This window comes from Xiphophorus couchianus, chromosome 22 (genome assembly GCF_001444195.1).
Source record: "Xiphophorus couchianus chromosome 22, X_couchianus-1.0, whole genome shotgun sequence".
NCBI classification, from domain to species: Eukaryota; Metazoa; Chordata; class Actinopteri; order Cyprinodontiformes; family Poeciliidae; genus Xiphophorus; species Xiphophorus couchianus.
The window spans coordinates 250,741-269,026 of record NC_040249.1 but is presented as its reverse complement, the minus strand read 5'-3'; the positions used below and the strand labels follow the sequence as shown (position 1 = coordinate 269,026).

Sequence of the window (18,286 nt, the reverse complement as noted above, 5' to 3'; positions counted from 1 at the left end):
GGAGATTTCCAAGATGTCCTGTGGTCTGGTTGTGTCAATGCTTGGAGAACAGAAAGAAAATCTGTTTAAATAATTGATGATAAATCATAGTTTGATATATCTATAAAGTCTTTATTCTCTTCATGAAAACAAAAAGGCAACAACAATCAACAGAATTAAGATTTTTAAAAATGGGTCTATCAAACTGGGACTGCAGTAAAACACTGATTAATTTGACTTTTAATGTAATGAGGAGAAATAAAAATGGATATTTTCAGTTTTTCATCTATCATCTTGCCTTTGTTTATAATTTTGCCCATAAATCTGCATAACTTTCCATACTTTGGGACAACAATTGATATTTCCAATTAATTCTAAAATCATTATAGAACTACACCATATTTAAGCTAGCATTCAGCTTCTATGCACCAGAAACCTGGAACAAACTTCCAGAAAACTGTAAAACCACCAAAACACTGACTTCCTTTAATTCCAGGATAAAAACCCATCTGGTTAGAGTTGCTTTTGAAACATTACTAATGCAAAATTGATCAGTAATCTTATGTGTAACAATGATTTTAACGACAGCACTTGACAAAATGTAAAATCTGTCATTGGTTATCACAGCTGTTGACTCAATGATGTGTTTATGATGTTTGCTTTTTAAATTTTCACAATGAACTGAACTGCCGAGTTGCTGAAATGTGCTATGCAAACAAAAGTAATTGATTCATTGATTAATTGATTTTGCCCTTGAATTACTTTTTTCATTGTAATATTGTGACTTTTTCTAAATTTGAAAAAAAGTTAAATAAAATTCTTAGTCGTACAGGACGGGTGACATATATTGAACATGAAAGTGTTGCATTATCTCTGTGTTCCTAACAGTTCAAACAGAAAGCAGCTGTTGAGAGGAAGAGTCAGAAAGTAATGTGAATAGTAGATCAGACAGTGGGAAGAGAACAAGTAAAAAGTCTTTAAGGGAGCCTGGAGAGACATTAAAAAGGCAGCAAAGTCCACTAGATAAGTAGCAGAAGTGATATGCACGACAAATAAGAGGAAGGTCATTTACATGAAAGACAATCATATCATGAAAATACGACATCCATCCATCCATACATACAGTACATACATCAAAATTTAATCGGTGGGGTGATTTATGACCCTAATCATTAATTGCTTTTAATTTCCGGTGTCCGTATATGCCCCCATATATAAACATTCCATTCCATAAAATAAACATTCCATCCCCCTAAGTAAACATTCCTTTGACATCTGTTAATCCGATCATTGCAACACCTTGTTTTCGGTAAACTCCTTCTGACCTCTGAGTTTTAAAAAGAATACAATTAATGTTGAAAAAACATTAAGTGATAATCACTAACCAGAATAATAAATAATATACAATATAGTGGAGTTGGGCACATTCCAACTCCAAGGAGCAGTTGGGCACATTGAAAGACATTAAAGCTACCATGGTGGTCAAACCTGAGATGCCGCTCAAATTTTGTAAACACAGCCCTCTTCCATTCGCGATGAAGAAAAAGGTAGAAAAAGAACTTGAAAGACTGTAAAAGTGTAACATTATTACACCTGTGAGACACAGATAATGCCGGTGCTAAAGAGGGACACTTCTATTTGCTTATGTGGGGATTACAAAGTGTCATTGAACCAAGCCCTTGAAGCCCATACCATGTTTGGAGGAACTACTAGCAACACGTAGGGGGGGAAAGTACTTCTCAAAGATAGATCTGGTAGCAGCCTATCAACAAGTACTGTTGAATGAGGATTCCAAGAAGTACACAACTATCAATACTCATAAAGGACTGTTCGTTAACAACAGGCTTCCTTTTGGAATCGGCACAGCTCCATTGGTTTTTCAGTGCATTATGGAAAACATAATGAAAGGGTTACCAGTGGTGGTCTACCTGGATGACTTGCTCATCGCTGGATGCTCAAAAGCAGAACATCTGAGCAACCTGGAGAAGGTCCTGCAATGCCTTCAGAAAAATGGCCTGCGAGTAAAACATTCCAAGTGTGAGTTTAACAAGCCACAAATTGAATATCTGGGACATGTCCTGGATGAACATGGAGTCCACCCTTCAGAAGAAAAGGTGAGGGTAATACAGGATGCTCCTGCTCCAACTAATGTGAAAGAACTTCAAGCATTCCTGGAACTTGTTAACTATTATGGGAGATTTGTGCCAATGTAAAACACGGCAGTAGCTCCACTTTACAAGTTACTGAAAGACAGTTTGACTTGGAGATGGACTGAACCAGAGCAGGCAGCATTTGATAGGTGCAAAGCTCTGCTGACAAGTGATAGTGTGCTAGTGCACTATGACTCCAACCTACCACTTACCTTAGTGTGTGATGCTTCTGCATCTGTGATGCCAAGTGGGGAGGACACCATATGGCATCGGTGAAGTTGTACACCGATGCCACTTGGCATTGTGTGCCAAATGGGGAACGCTTCCTGAACGCTGTTCCAAGCAGGAAAAAGTACTCTCAAATAGAAAAAGAGGCTCTTGGACTGATTTATCGAGTAAAAAAGTTTCCCCAGTACCTATGGGGCAGGCATTTCACCTTAGCAACAGACCATCATCCCCCACAGCAGATCCTGATGAACATGTTTCAGAGTTCGGTTATAAAACAATTTAGAAAGCTTTAAATATCTAACAGAGTCCTGTTCAATCTTAGGCTTTTCAGATTTTTGTGTTTTCAAGATCACAGAATTCACTCAAAATCAACAGATACCTGTATTTTTTCACAACAATGCAAAATTGTGAGTTTTTATAACTCACAATTAAATTTTCTTACTACAATGGTCAATAACATTGGGCTTAAGTGACTGCTAAAGCTCACCTGCAGGTGGCAGTATTTCTTACTCTTGGCCATTGCTTTCCTACACAATTTATCTTGATTCTCTTTTCCCTTCACTGTGGCGTCTGAGATTTCTCCCATGGAAATGGAGCGTCTCCGGTAGATTTTCCACCAGGCCAATCAGCGAACAGAAGAAGTTGTGAATGAAGGAGGAGATGTTCTGCAGCATTATAGTCTGTCTGCCTGCCAGCGGAGGAAGTGAACAAAGCAGTTTACACACAATTTCTGCTAAGTTTTGTAGCATCAAGCTTGCGCATTACATACGGCAAACATGACTGGGTACAATTTTAAACCTCAACAGAGACAACACTTCCAGGAAGCAATTGTTTCTGAGAGTCCAGACTCTCTGTACAAAGCGATAGAGATATCTGTTAGATATAGAAAGCTTTCTACAGCGTTGATTTTTACCAGACTAGCTCACTGCTGCGTTAGCCTTATATGATGCCAAGTTTTAGTTTGTGATCAAGATGGCAAGTAACAAAAAATCAAGCTGTTTCAGCTCATTAAAGAACAGAAACGTTAGTGTGTCCAATCAATCTGTTTTCTCATCTTTCTCATGTAGATTTTGGGAAGTGGTTTAATGAGGAAAAAAATTCAGAAAAATTCCTTGCTAATATTTCTAAAGTACACCACTTTCTAAAGTACACCAATTTGATTGCAAAAGAAAAAAATACAAAAACAACCATAAAATCAATTGACTTTTGGAAGAGAAACCTGGTAGCATCATATCATAAAATGTTTTTCATCAGCAGGGACAGGAGAGATGTTGATGGCAAAATGCTGTAAAAAATACTCTAGCTCATAAGAGCTAGAGTATTTTACAAAGAATGCACAAAGTAATACACGGTTGAAACATTGTGGATTCTTTTTTGTTAAAAAGCAAAACAGGGCGTGCTGTGGTGGCGTAGGGGTTAGCGCGACCCATATTTGGAGGCCTTGAGTCCTCAACGCGGCCGTCGCTGGGTTAGGGTCGACGATATTTGCCGCATGTCTTCCCTCCTCTCCTTCCCCATTCCTGTCAGCCTACTTTCGTAAAAGGGACACTAGAGCCCACAAAAAGACCCCCTGGAGGGGTAAAAAAAAAAGCAAAACAGAAAATAAAGGGTATTATTTTCCTTCTAATTATTCATCATAAATTTCTGTTTTTTGTTGGTCTCACACATAAAATCCTCATGACATAAAGTGAAGCTTGTCGTTTTAATGTGACATATAAAAAAAATCTAGCTAAATACTGTACTTTTGCAGGGTTTTATATATTATTGTTCATATTTTTATGCTTGTGTACTGGATAAGGCAATCTGTGTTTGTCCTTTTTTTCTTTACTTTAATTTTATTTCTAGTTTTAACACAATAAAAATCTTCATTTATTTTCTGATTTGACCTTTTTAAAGCTGGTGCTTGGAAAGATCCAAAGCTACTTTGTTTTATCCCGTTAGGATCTGCTACATTTTCTATCAAACTGCTTTAAAATGCGACCCTTTGCTGTCTCCTCTTCTTTCTATTTCCCAGACGAGGCTGTCTGTCACCTTCCTCCTCCAACATTAAATGAATCACAGTATATGTGTGTTTTTTCCTGGAAAAAACACACATATACACTCCTCTCAGTATCCGAAGTGGAAATCATACTTCCTGTAACTTCAGGGGACAAACTAACAAAAACAAACAAAAAAAACCCTGAGAAATGTATGCCTTACCTGAGCAGATCAATTTTATCAGCATGAACCCCTTCACTGTGTTTCCATTTGCTGCATCTCAACAGGCAGGAGCCAACTTGAGCGGGGCTGCAGTGGGGACAGAAAGAAAAAAAGGGAAGGAAATCAGAAGCACATCGGGAGCAAAACAAAGAACATTGAGTGTAGGCCGAGTCAGCACCCCAAGACAACAAACAGCAGCTGGATGGACAGCGAATGAGAAAAATGAATGAAAGTGAGAGATGAGAAGCTGTGCTGTCTGACACAGAGGGAGGGAAGCTGCAGAAACTGATGCCAGTCACAACATCCAAGCCAAGCTGTTTATAAAGCCCCAGGCTGGGGCGTGTGTGTGTCCAGGTGTGTGACAGAGACAGTCCAGTGGCCGCCTACATCCTCTCTGTACGTGTGTCTGTGTGTGTTCATTGCTCTTTCCAGAACATGGCCAAAGGGTTGAAATGTTCCGATTGATGGCTCAAACACATTCGCACATCTGATGCTGTTTTACTACTGAGGAGCAACGCTTCAGGTTATTAATGTTACAAGTAAAAAATGATTACTTTTTATATAAAATCTCAAAGTACTATTATAGATTTGAAACTAATGATATCCACGTAGGCTTTTTTGTCTCTGTGTTAAACAGGATATTTAAGGTTTTTTTCTTCCAAGCTCAGTTTATTTCTTCCTTTTTGTTGACTCATCTTTTCTTTACCCTTTGGATAAACGAAATTACGTGTTGCCACATTTAAACTAATACATGTAGATATAGGCTTCATCATCTTCGATTTTTTTGGTAACGATGTATAAAGAAAAGACAACATAAACTACTGTTGGGTAATCACACTAGAAATATATATATTTTAAATCTAGTGTTTACTTTGCGAACATTTATTTTATGCGTAAAAAAAAATCTGTTAAGAAATATCATAGACTTTTTACAAAGATTGCCAGAGCTACACCGTGTTGACTCCAGTCCTGGTATTGTGACCGTTCGGGACCACAGCCGCCCACAAACAGATCAAATCTGCTAACTCTTTTAACCTCCTTGAGGAATGCTTGCAGCTGCATATTTTAACATTTTAAACCCCTTGACATGCATTAAGACGCACAGTGGGAACCATCTTAGTGGTATGCAGAAGCTAGCATCCAGTCTTCCTCATCTCCACCCTTGAAAGTAGCAGCCAATCAGAGCAAAGAAAAATGGATGTTTTGCAAAAGCCTTTCAATAGCTGTAAGCATTGAACCTACTTTAGCTTCCCAAGCTCAATTTTCTTTTGAATTTATTAGCTATGCTCAATGACAAAAATCTGTGAAAAGGCGGGCTTTCCGTAAATAAACTGGAATCACATTCCACAGAAAAATCCAGGAACAGGTGAAAGAAATGAAACTGATATCCAATTTTTGTTATGGAGAGTCATAGTGAAACACAGTCATTGTGTTCCAACTGTGAACTAAATCTGTTGGCTGCACTTCAACACTCAGCCAACAGTCCTGAACGCCACAGCACTTAACAGGGCAGAAAAAAGTAATAATGGGAAAAATCCTCCCCGCTGTAACAGGACACTCCCATCGTTGACATGTCTCATTTCTGAGTAGTCAATCATTTCACACTAATATTTCTTTAAGATCAAATAAGTACATCCAACATAGACACATCTTAAGACAACTTGTTGCCCTTTTAATTAAATTTTTAGCCTATCATACAGTACAATTTTTCCACATCGCTCATGCTGTGGAGAGTTTATACTCTCCACAGCAAAGTTGTTGAGCAGTTTTCCATTTCTGTGACTCCTTCATCTTTTAACATCCTGTCCTCCCACTAAACTCCAGTCAGACTTTAGCACATATTTCATGCATTAAAAGGCTTTTCTTTGCTCTACACAGCTCTTTTGCTTCTTCTCACTCCTTGTAACTTCTAATATTAAAACCTCAGTCAGCTTAGAGATCTTCTTCATCGTCGTCATTTGTGTCCACAGCTCAGGAATGTGACGCAGGATTTTTACAGGCTTGAGCTGCACAAACACGTTCCCCGTTGACAAAGACAACTTGTCAACTTAGTCACTGTTGAGTCAATGCAAGATGATATCACACACTGTGAAAAATTATAAAGAGGATTATAATATACCCACTCACTCTCATAGGGTATTCTGTGTGTGTGTGGGGACCATGTACCTGGTGGGGACCATTTTCCTGACACATATTGTGGGTACTCACCGAACCCTGGGCCTCATAAGGGGAAGTGCTGTTTAAGGGTTAGGGGTCAGGTGTCAGACTAAGGGGTGAATTGAGTTTTGGTTACAGTTAGGCTATAGAAATGAATGGAAGTCAATGGAAAGTCCTCACAAAGATAGCGTGGCAAACAAGTGTGGGGGTGTACCTGTGTGTGTATTTATAACTCAAAACTACAATCCATTCGGCACCTTTAACCATCCCAGCCTCAAAGGCACTCAGCTGAACCATCTTCCCTTTCTGCCCTGCTCTACTTCACACACACACACACACCCCTGCACACGCACGGGTGCACCCCCACACACACACTTGTCCAGTGGGATGTTGTCACCCCAGTTCTCTTACAGCTCAGTGTTTGTGTAGCATTGTAAGAGGCAGAACAGAACAGGCAGGATCAGTGTAATCGCTGTACCTCACAAAGAAAACCTGGAAGAAACAGTCTGGCAAAGCACAAGAAATACATTCACTTACGTGGTAAATGAACTATGAGCCTTCTATTTACAGGAAACTGATTATGTGCTATTTGCAGTTTGTTTTGTTTTACACTTTTTCGTGTTCTTTAAATGATTAAAGCTGGACCATTTTAGAAGAAATTTGTAGTACCTTATTCTTGCCTTTAGGTTTACTTGATAGATTAAAATTCTAAAAAGTCTGATCTGCTCAGTAAGAAACAAAAACTTGGAATTTTATTAAACTGTCTGCAATGGAGATTCTCACTTTTTGAATGAACACGAAGTAATGTTGAGCCCCAGAATCACCTTTTTCTCTCATGTAAGCAAGAAAATACAAACAAGAAATGAAACAAATGTCTGTGTGGGAAGCAAAACAAATTGATTACATTTTGACCCTCTGAAGCTCTTAAAGTAATAAAACGTAGTGCAAGCTGATAAGTTCTTTGGGAAAAAAACAGAAATCAGTCGACAAAGGTGGTTTTTGCAAAACATAAGACAGAAGTTATGTGTCTTGTTCAAACATTTATAGTGATGGAAGGTCTGTTGGATTGATACAGTAATAAGGAGAAAACTCCAGAGCTCTACTAGCAACGAGCAATTCTCAGCAGCAACATGAGGTCAAGCTAAATATGTTGCAATGCTTCATTTAGGTTTTCACATGGAGCGTATAGGATTTCAAAATAGCTTCAATCTGTTGGGTGACCCTGACCCAAGACAGGATTATCTACCATTAAACTTTGGTCCCTGTACCACTGGTGGCCTGCAGGCACCCCCTAGTGGTCTGCAAGGTACTGCCGACCCCACCCCACTTCTGGAGTGCGGAGTGGGAAGAGCTCTAAAATCCAATTTAGAGATTAGCAGACAGTAGTGGAACACACAAAGACCCACAAAAATTACTAATGCTTTTTTTGGGGGGACTGGTGAATCCATTAAACAATCTCCCCATCAGTTCAACACGAGTTACGTAGATGATGTTACCATTATAAAATAACTTGCATTGGCAAAGCTCAATGTCATTTTTACAGGTGGCGGAGGATTGTTGTCAGCAACTGCTGAAAGTAACTGAAAAAGTAACTTATATCAATCAATCAATCAAATTTTATTTGTATAGCACATTTCAGCAGCAAGGCATTTCAAAGTGCTTTACATCATTACAAACACAGAAACACAATGCAATATAGAATCAACAATCAAAACACAACATTAAGTAAAGTTAAATCAATAAATTGGTAATTGATTACGTTTCAAATACAATCCTAAACAGGTGGGTTTTTAGTCGAGATTTAAAGGAAGTCAGTGTTTCAGCTGTTTTACAGTTTTCTGGAAGTTTGTTCCAAATTTGTGGTGCATAGATGCTGAATGCTGCTTCTCCTCGTTTGGTTCTGGTTCTGGGGATGCAGAGCAGACCAGAAACGGAAGACCTGAGAGGTCTAGAAGGTTAATACAACAACAGCAGATCTTTAATGTATTGTGGTGCTGTGCCGTTCAGTGATTTGTAAACTAACAACAGTATTTTAAAGTCTATTCTCTGAGCTACAGGGAGCCAGTGTAGGGACTTTAAAACTGGTGTTATGTGCTCTATCTTCCTGGTTTTAGTGAGAACGCGAGCAGCAGCATTCTGGATCAGCTGCAGCTGTTTGATTGATTTGTTGGACAGATCTGTGAAGACGCTGTTGCAGTAATCAATGCGACTGAAGATGAACGCATGGATGATTTTCTCTAGATCTGGCTGAGACATTAGTCCTTTAATCCTGGAAATGTTCTTCAGGTGATAGAAGGCCGACTTTGTAACTGTCTTTATGTGGCTCTGGAGGTTCAGGTCAGAGTCCATCACTACTCCCAGGTTTCGGGCCTGATTGCTGGTTTTTAGTTGTAATAACTGAGCTGTGTGTCATCTGCATAGTTATGGTAGCTATTATTATTTCCTGTTATAACCTGAGCTAGTGAGAGCATATACATATTGAATAAGAGGGGTCCTAGGATTGAACCTTGGAGTACCCCACATGTGACCTTTGACCTCTTTGATGAGAAGTTTCCAATTGAAACAAAGAAATCCCTGTTTTTTGTATGTAGGATTCAAACCAGTTAAGCACTGGACCAGAGAGTCTGACCCAACTCTCCAGTCGATTCAGTAATATGTCATGGTCAACAGTGTCAAAAGTTGCTCTGAGGTCCAACAGAACCAGCACTGTGGTTCTCCCACAGTCTGTATTTATATGGATGTCATTGAACACTTTTACGAGGGCGGTCTCTGTGCTGTGGTGAGCACGAAAACCAGACTGGAAGGAGTCAAAGCGGTTGGTTATTATTAGGAAGCTTTTCAACTGTTCAAACAGCTTTTTCAATAACTTTGCTGATGAATGGGAGTTTTGAGATCAGCCTGTAATTCTACAGTAGTGATTTGTCCAGATTGTTCTTTTTTATCAGTGGTTTGATTACTGCTGTTTTCAGAGCCTGGGGGAAAACGCCTGATGAGAGCCATGAGTTACTATTTGGATCAGATCAGTAGCAACGACAGGCAGGACTTTCTTAAAGAAATGTTCTAGAGTTATAGATCTATTACATCCAGACAGCAGGAACTTGAGCTTAGTTGACTTATAATTTCCTGTAGGGTTTTATAATTAAGTAGTTGAAATTGGGTCATTTTTCCTGTATTTGTTTTGTTTAGCCACAGCATTGGTACTGACTTTATAGTGGATGTGCAGATTAATCCTCTGATTTTTTAAATTTTCTTTGAAAAGAAGCTGGAAAACTGGTTGCAGGCGGCAATACAATGGAATTCAGGCAGTAACGTCACAGGAGGGTTTGTGATTCTGTCAACTGTTGCAAATAAAGCTTGAGCATTGTTAATGTTTTTGTTTATGACATCTGCAAAGAAAGCCTCTCTTGCATGTTTTAGTGTTAAGTGATAGTTACATAGTCTTTCTTTATAGATGTCACACTGAACGTGGAGTTGAGTTTTACGCCATTTTCGTTCTGCCCTACGGCAGAGTTGTCTTGCAGATCTAACTGCTTGTGCATTTCTCCATGGAGATTTCTTCCTACCAGACACAACCTTCATTTTAATTGGGGCAACGGAATCAATGATATCTGAAACTTTAGACTGAAAATCATTTGCCAACTTATCTATGTCATTACAGCTTAAGGGTGAGGAAGAAGAGTAGATTTGATTAAATGTTTCTGCTGTGTTTTCTGTGAGAGAACGTTTTGTGATGGCTGCTGTTTGTATAAGTGGGTTAAAAGACAAAGAACTTTCAAAGATAACAGCAAAGTGATCCTAGTCAGACATCCTTGAGCCTGTTCTTCTGAAGCGATGATCACGTTGCTGTCCTTGTTGATAAAATGAAAAAGATTTGCAGTGAGTAGCTTTGTCCCATGTTTATTAAGACTGCGTCCGCCTCTTCCAAAAAGGTGAAAGCGCTGCCAATAGATCCAGAGGTTATCGATGAAGGTCACTGAGCTGGCAGAGCAGGTTTTAATCAGCCATTTGTTTATCATGTGCAGCCTGGAGTGTTTTTCGTCTCCCCATTGAGGTGATGGAATTGGACCACTGAGAAATAACTTAATTTTTAATTTTCCCATAGTGTTCAGTAGAATATTAAAGTCCTTTTTCAGAATCTCAGATTTCTGCTTTGCCAGATCGTTGGCTCCAACACGCACAACTAAAGACTCAATATCTGGCTGATCAGTGGTTAGAGAGAGAACTTTGCATGTTAAATCAGATACAGTGTCACCAGGAATAGAAATCACTCTTGTTTTCTTGGGATTGCAAACGTGACTGATTCCATTTAATGCCTCATCTCCAACAATAAGCACTTTCATTTTCCTGGTGGTCGCTTTGTCCTTTGGGACTTTGGGGGGTATATGTGTTGGTCTTGCCTCATTGTTGATGTTTGAAGGCGAGGTTTCACTCAGAGGCTCAGGCTGAAGTACAGAAAATCTGGTTTTCAGTGGGATTCCCACAGAGTCAGAATGTTTTGAGGCTCGTTCTAGTTGCTTTGTCCTTGGGAGCGGGGTCGGTGGAACCGTTTTGGTTGCAGCTGCTTGTTTATTTTTCTTTGGTGGAGCAGGTGTTAAAGTTGAAGGTGGGTTTCGGCTCAGAGTCGGCCACGCTGAATCGTCCAGGTGAGGGGTTCTCCCTGTCAGTCGCCTCATCAGATCTGCAGTGTGAGACTTTTGTTTCGGCTTGGCACCCAGAGCGTTCCAGGGTGAGCTGCTTGATGCAGGGCGTATGAGCTCTCCATTGAATTGAGAAAGAGTTGTCTCATTTCCACTGGTAGCGTTGATCTCAAAGTTCACCTCCAGCAGTTTAATCTTCATTTCTATAGACTGAAGTCGTTGTATAATTCTGCTAATGTCCCTGGGGTTGGCCGGAGCCATTTTGCCCTAGTTCAAAGGCAAAGTTATCAGTATGGATGAGAGAGAGCAGGATAAGCTGTTCCTCCTTCAGCTGCCACAGAGAAGATAAAAAGTTATAATCTAACTTAGCTACTTTCCAAATCAAGTAATCAGCAATCTAAGTTGCTTTTTCAAAGTAACCATGCCATCACTGCAACCAGCACAGTTCAGGTCTAATTAAAGCATTTTAAAATAAGTTTGTTGATCAAATAACTTAATCTTGGAAAAAGTTTTCAATAACTTTTGAAATAACAACATATGTGATCTTTACAAGAATAACTGAATTAATTCACATCCAGTTATATAGAATTGCAATTACAATTTAAAAAACTATTCCACTTTAGATGTTCAGCTGCATAGTTCACATTCAGACAATTTCAAATAACAATGGCAATGAAAACCGGAAGGAATTGAGAGACAGTGGCAGTTAGAGAAAGAAAAACTGAAGAAATGGGGTTTTGAGTGAAGCCATTGCGCCGCTCCATCATTCCTTCAACTCTCTTCTTGGTATTCTCTCTTTCCGAGGACACTCTCTCCCTCCTCTCATCCATCTCGGCCTCGCTCTCTCTGACAGATAATTAGGCCCACACAGCCCCATCATCCATTCAAGCTGTCAGTCCAGAGCGCAGCACAGATCTCAGGGTGGCTCTCCATTTGAAAAGTCCAGGTTCAGTTTTCCTAATGGCTGGATTAAAAGGTTAAACCCCACAGTTAGACGATCACAGCTCTAGTCCTTGTGGAACAGGACTATCAATAATTCACACAATTCCTGTATGCTACACCAACCATTTCTTAGGATGATAGTCACTGAAATCTTTCCAGGTGGAAACTATGATAATAAGGTTAATGTGCACTGGATGAGTGGAGAACAAAGGGGTTGTGTAACCTAAAGAAATAATGTACTGGAGCACCTGAAAGTCATACATAGAAAATTCAGGAAGAGAAATCCAGAAAAGACCTAAAGTACCAGTACATGAGAGGAACATCTTCATGTTGAGCTGCCAATCAATCAGTGTCTAAGGGTGTTGTCACAACTGATAGTCCAGTAGATTCGGTTCAAATGGAGAACAAAATTCCAACATTTGTTACATTTTCAGCTGTTATGGTTCTCTTCCTTCTGCACTGCATCAAACCAAACAAACCCTTTGAGAAACATCTCCCCCACCTGTGGTGGCGCTGCACCAAGAACCAGCTGACTCAAAAACTACCAAAGAAAACATGAGCGCAACTGCCTTCTTCACAAAATATAAACAAAAATGAAGTAGCGTCAGATTTGAGCAGCTATAGGATTTCTCTTTTGTGTCTAGTAAAAGACCATGAGCCATTTACAGTATCTCATCATTGCTAAGCTCACAAGTTTGTTTTGGTTGTATTGACCCAGAATGACCTGAGCTGTAGTCCGCTTCCTGCTTTTGGAGCAGTCTCCGGTGTGCTTGCATATGTATATACATATGCATTTGGATGGCACCAGTGTTCACTTCAACCGAACTGAGACTGACTTTTGCAGGCGGACCAGAGTTTGTTTTATTTGTCTACATAGGTTTGCCCAACCCATGTAGCCAGATTACCCTCTTCCCCCAATCTGAACTCGAGTGGTGTTCTGTTTTTGGACTTCTGTGCTCATCATGGATTGTCCATAGCGAACACCATGTTCAAGCATAAGGGTATCCATATGTGCACTTGGCACCAGGACACCCTAGGCCTCAGTTTGATGATTGACTGTCATTGTTTCATCAGATCTGCAACCACATGTCACAAATCTGAACAGAAGTGCAGAGCTGTTGGCTCCTGTAGTGGGGCAGGACCTGGCAGGCCCAAACATGTTGTGAACGTCTGGCAGAGTCTCCTGTGAGACGGAGCTTTAACTTCCACCTCTGCGGAAACTTTGAACACATTCTGGGGGAGATGGGTGACATTGAGTCTGAGTGGACCATGTTCCGTGGCTCCATTGTCAAGGCGGCTTATCGGAGATGTGGCCATAAGGTGCCTGTCATGGTGGCAAACCTGTTAGTAAACACCTTCGGTGAGGGATGCTGTCAGGCTGAAGAAGGAGTCCTTGTCTGGCCTTTTTGGCCTGTGGGATCCCAGAAGCAGCTGATAGATACCAGCAGTCCAAGTGGCATGCGGTTGCTGAGGCAAAAACTGAGGTGTGGGAGGAGTTCGGAGAGGCCATGGAGAAAGACTTCGGCATGGTCCACCATCTGGCGTCTCAGGATGGGGGAAGAGGTACAGCACTAACACTGTTTATAGTGGGGTTGATGTGCTGCTGACCTCGAATCGGGATGTTGTGAGCCGGTGGGCAGAATACTTCAAAGACCTCCTCAGTTCAACCAACATGCCTTACATTAAGGAAGTGGCGCTTGGGGACTCTGGGTCGGGTTCTCCCATCTCAGGAGATAAGGTCGCTGAGTTGGTTAAAGTTCTCCTTGTGGCAAGGCCCCAGGGGTTAATGAGATTCGCCTGGAGTTCTTTAAGGCTCTGGATGTTTTAGGGTTGTGTTGGTTAACGTGACTCTGCAATATTAAATGGACATTGGGGGAAGTCCCTCTGGATTGGAAAACTGGAGTGGTGGTACCCTGTTCAAAAAGGGGGACTGGAGAGTGTGTTTCAATTACAAAGGGGTCACACTCTTAAGCCTCCCTGACAAGGTCTATTCAGGGGTCCTGGGGCCTCATGCATAAAAGAGTTCGCAGTTTTCACACTAAAACTTGGCATGCGGACAAATTTAGAAAAGTGTGATGCACAAAAAAATTTGGATGTATAAAGCCGTGCGCAATCACTTTGCTGCGCACCGTTGCTTTATAAATCCCAATTTGAGGGAAATTGAGTGCAGCTGCTGGTCCGCCCCTTTCGCCACCCATATGTAAATTGGTATAAATACACGGAAGTCTGCCACCACGTGAAGCAATAATCATGGCAACGTCCTTGTTTGTAGCAGTATAAGTATTTATAATAATAATTATTATTTATTTTATTTAAAAGCTGCTTTCAAGGCACATGAGGTCATCTCACAAAAATAAAAATAATACATTTTAAAGAAAAAATATATAAATACAAAAATAAGAAAATAAAGAGATCATGCAAATGCCTATTTGAACAGCAGAGAGTTCAGCCAGGATTTAAAGACAGACAGCGTCTCAGAGAGTCCTTTGAGTGGGAATGTGGACGTTTATTCTAAATAGTGTAATCATGTGCATGAGTTGTACATTTACAGAATAGAGATGCTTTCTGTCCATAAGGCGCATTCACAAAGAGGGCAGCTTGACGAAGGATGACTGCAGTTGCACCGGTACTGGTACTGCACGGTTCCTTCTTTAAGATTTGCCCAGAGCTCCAGGATGATCAGTCTGGGCAATCTAAACGATAATAAATCATCATCAACATTTTCCAGCAGATCAATATGATCTCTGAACACACACTCCATCTGTCTCCTTCCATTGGCGATGTTCTCCATCAGAGCCAAAGCTCTCCTCAATTACGCAGCTCACCTTTGTGCAGCTACTCATGTACATATGATTGTATACACACCTGACTGCTAAATAAGTTACAAATTGGCTTAAAAGCAAAAAAGGTCAATGTTTTACAGGTGGCCATCACAAACTCCATGGAAAACCTATAGGTAAAATTGATAAGATGTGACCTACAAACCAGACTCAAATACACCAGTTCTGTCAGGGGGCACGAGCCAAACCAGGAAACTATCTTGAGAAGCTCGTGGAAGCCCACCCTAAGGGCTCCACCCCAGATATATTGGAGGTGAACTCAAAGCTGACATTCACCATTCAATGTGTCTTATGTGGTTATATTCTAAAAGCACAGAATAAATAACCTGCATTGAAGTATCTCATATTTATCTCATATTAAACTAAGGGATCATTGCTGTCTTGGTTTATTGAATTTTCTTGGGCTGGTTCAGTGTCAGACTAAAGTCAAGGGGCTTTTTGATGCATCGACCTTCACAACTGACTGGACAGACACCTCTTAGATAACCTGTGGCCAGGCTTTAATACTCTTTAGAGCTCAGCACTGAGAGCTGCATGCAGTCTTTCAGATGTGAGAATGTAAGAATCACTTAAATGTCACTGATAAAACAAATCTAGCTGTTTTGTTTGTGATTTCCACTGCTGTTTGTGATTTGATTTTTTTATTAAAATTTATTAAAAATGTCTTCTTGCTTTTTTTTTAAATTTATGAAACAATATGTTGTTTCCTGTCACTGTATTATGATTGTATTGTAACCTGGATGATGGAGTTTCTGCTTGTCGTGTATGTTGTGCCTGGTTGTGAGGCTACTGTACTTTTCTGCTGTAACAACTGAGCCAACCTAAGTGGGAGGAAAGCACAGTGAGAGGAGAGATGAGATGATCGAAAACAAATTTTAAAAAATCACTATAACTTGTCTAAACATGCCTTTAGGGAGATCCGTTGTCTTTGTGTTCGTCAACAGTGCATTTGCCTTAAAGTCTAATTGCTTTTACCATGGTGAAATAAAATATAAAAATTGTGGGTGGATTTCTGATAAGCCATGATTTAATACTCATAACATTAGCCTATGTCGTGCTAGAATATGCATCTTATTTTATAATTTTATGCTAAAGATCAACACAAAAGAGTGCAAAAAGGAAAGTATAGTGACTATTTGTCCAAAACTCAAATCCAAAAATAAAAAAACTTAAGACTTAAAGGTGATCAAAGCAAAAGGTGAATTCAATTCAAATAGTCACTTGATGCACCATGGGTTTCTGGCTTACGCAGTTTCAAAAATACCAAAAGTCAAAAATGCAGTACTTTGTTGCTTTATTCCATATTCAGGCAAACAAGTCACAAGCTTCACAGAATTCTGCTGCTTCTGCTTTGATTCCTGCACCTGTTCTTTGTTGACTGACAGACTGATTACTGATAAAAAAAAAAAAATATATGAGCTACCTAAAACGTATGTATTTATACTGTAAAACAGTGTTTCCCAACCCTGGTCCCCAAGGCACACTGCCTTGCATGTTTTAGGTATTTCCTTGCTTCAGTCCAGCTGATTTCAATTGATGACTGATTAACAGGCGTTTGTTGAACTGCAATCAATTGAATCAGGCACAATAAAGCAGGGAAACCTCTAAAACATGTAGGACAGTGTGTCTTGAGGACCAGGGTTGGGAAACACTGCTGTAAAACACCCACGTCCCAAACTGAACTTAATTAACTAATTAAGTGAATTACTGACCAAAAACGTTTTCTAAATAATTAAAATTAATCTAACATTCTAATAATAAATCAACCAGAAAATAAGCAACTAAAAATGAACAAAATAATCTAAATTCTAAGAATTAACTGAAAATAGAGAAATAGCTCCTACAGGAAGAATGGCTTGGATTTAGAAACATAAATGTGAAGGGAGTGCCATGCATTGCAGTTAAAGTCACTAGGGCACAGCCAAAGTCTACATCAAATTCAATTGAGACGGAAAATGTATGCTTTCCAATGAAAACTTAGTAAATTTGAATTCTCCAGATATTCAAGAGTAAAAGAGACATTCCTTAATAGACCTGGAGCAAAAAGTGTTCGATAAAAGTTCCAGTCAGATTACAGATAAACACTTTTTACAGCGAATTGTGCATTTACAAACAGCTGCAATATGAGTAAAATGAGTTCATCACTTGGCCACTACAAACTAATCTTTCGCGCCTAACACAAAATAATTCAGCGCATGTTTTCTCATAAAGTCTGGCAAAGGGAATATTGCATAATATGTTTTGTTCCGTGGGAGGGGAAATGCAGCAAAAAACTAACTCAGAGCCTCGACTGTAGCGACGCCACGTATTGAAACACTGCAGCACATTTCCCAGCAAAATCCCCAAACGATGAGCTTACCTTCAGAGGAACTGCTGCGCTGTGAGCCGACTGGGAGTCCTGGAGCTCCTAACATCACCACCATGATCCATTACTCGCTGCTGTAACAACTGAGCCAACCCCCTTCCTTTTCTATCCCGGGACTTGGCCCACCTTCTCAGAATATAAACTCTGGGTGATTTATGAACCAGCGAGCAAAGCAAACAGCGGTAGGATCCACCTCACATCCCACAGTCACTCCTTCCGGTCCCTTCCTCACAAGCCAGCATCCCCGCCTTCCCTCCTGTCCTGCAGGGCTTCGTGTTTCCTTATCCCGTGGTCACTGCTCAGGTCCGATCAGAAGCGCAACTCCTCCGCATCCTGGTCCAGCTCAGAACCGCTGCTCGGTTCGGTTCGGTTCTGCAACCCCAGTTAAGTGTGTCATTCGAGGGGAAACGGAGCGATCCAGGCCAGGCAAAACGCCGACAAGGAGCGCGGAGATATGCAGCCAGGAAATCCCTCTCCTGTACAAAACCACACACTGCACTGCAGGCAGTCCGCCACAGTTAAATATTCATATGCATGATTAACGACGCAAAGGAAAACCATTGATGCTGTGAGGTATATTAAGCAGGTATGAGGTATGTAAGTTAGCAAAAAAAATATAGAAAATAAGGAGTTTTTTTGTTCTGAAGTTTTCCAAATGTCACTTAACACATCCTAAGTGCTTAATTAATATTTTGTACGGAAGAGAATTAGGGCCACTGGAAGAAAAACAATTCTCATAATGTTGAGATTATAGTAAGATTTTTTTTTTCAGTGGCCCTAATCCTCATC

At 40.2% G+C, this 18,286-nt stretch overlaps 1 protein-coding gene across 1 annotated transcript in view; it reads right to left on the bottom strand.

Moving 5' to 3' along the window:
- The window catches only part of bean1 (brain expressed, associated with NEDD4, 1), a 48,134-nt gene extending 30,114 nt beyond the window's left edge, over window positions 1-18,020 (bottom strand). Inside the window, exons 1-2 of the mRNA XM_028007436.1 lie at window positions 17,492-18,020; window positions 4,557-4,643 (exon numbers count right to left, since the gene is read on the bottom strand). Coding sequence (XP_027863237.1) covers window positions 4,557-4,581 — 25 coding nt within the window. The 5' untranslated portion in view covers window positions 4,582-4,643; window positions 17,492-18,020. The remainder of the gene's footprint in view (window positions 1-4,556; window positions 4,644-17,491) is intronic.
- Window positions 18,021-18,286: the final 266 nt, after the last annotated feature.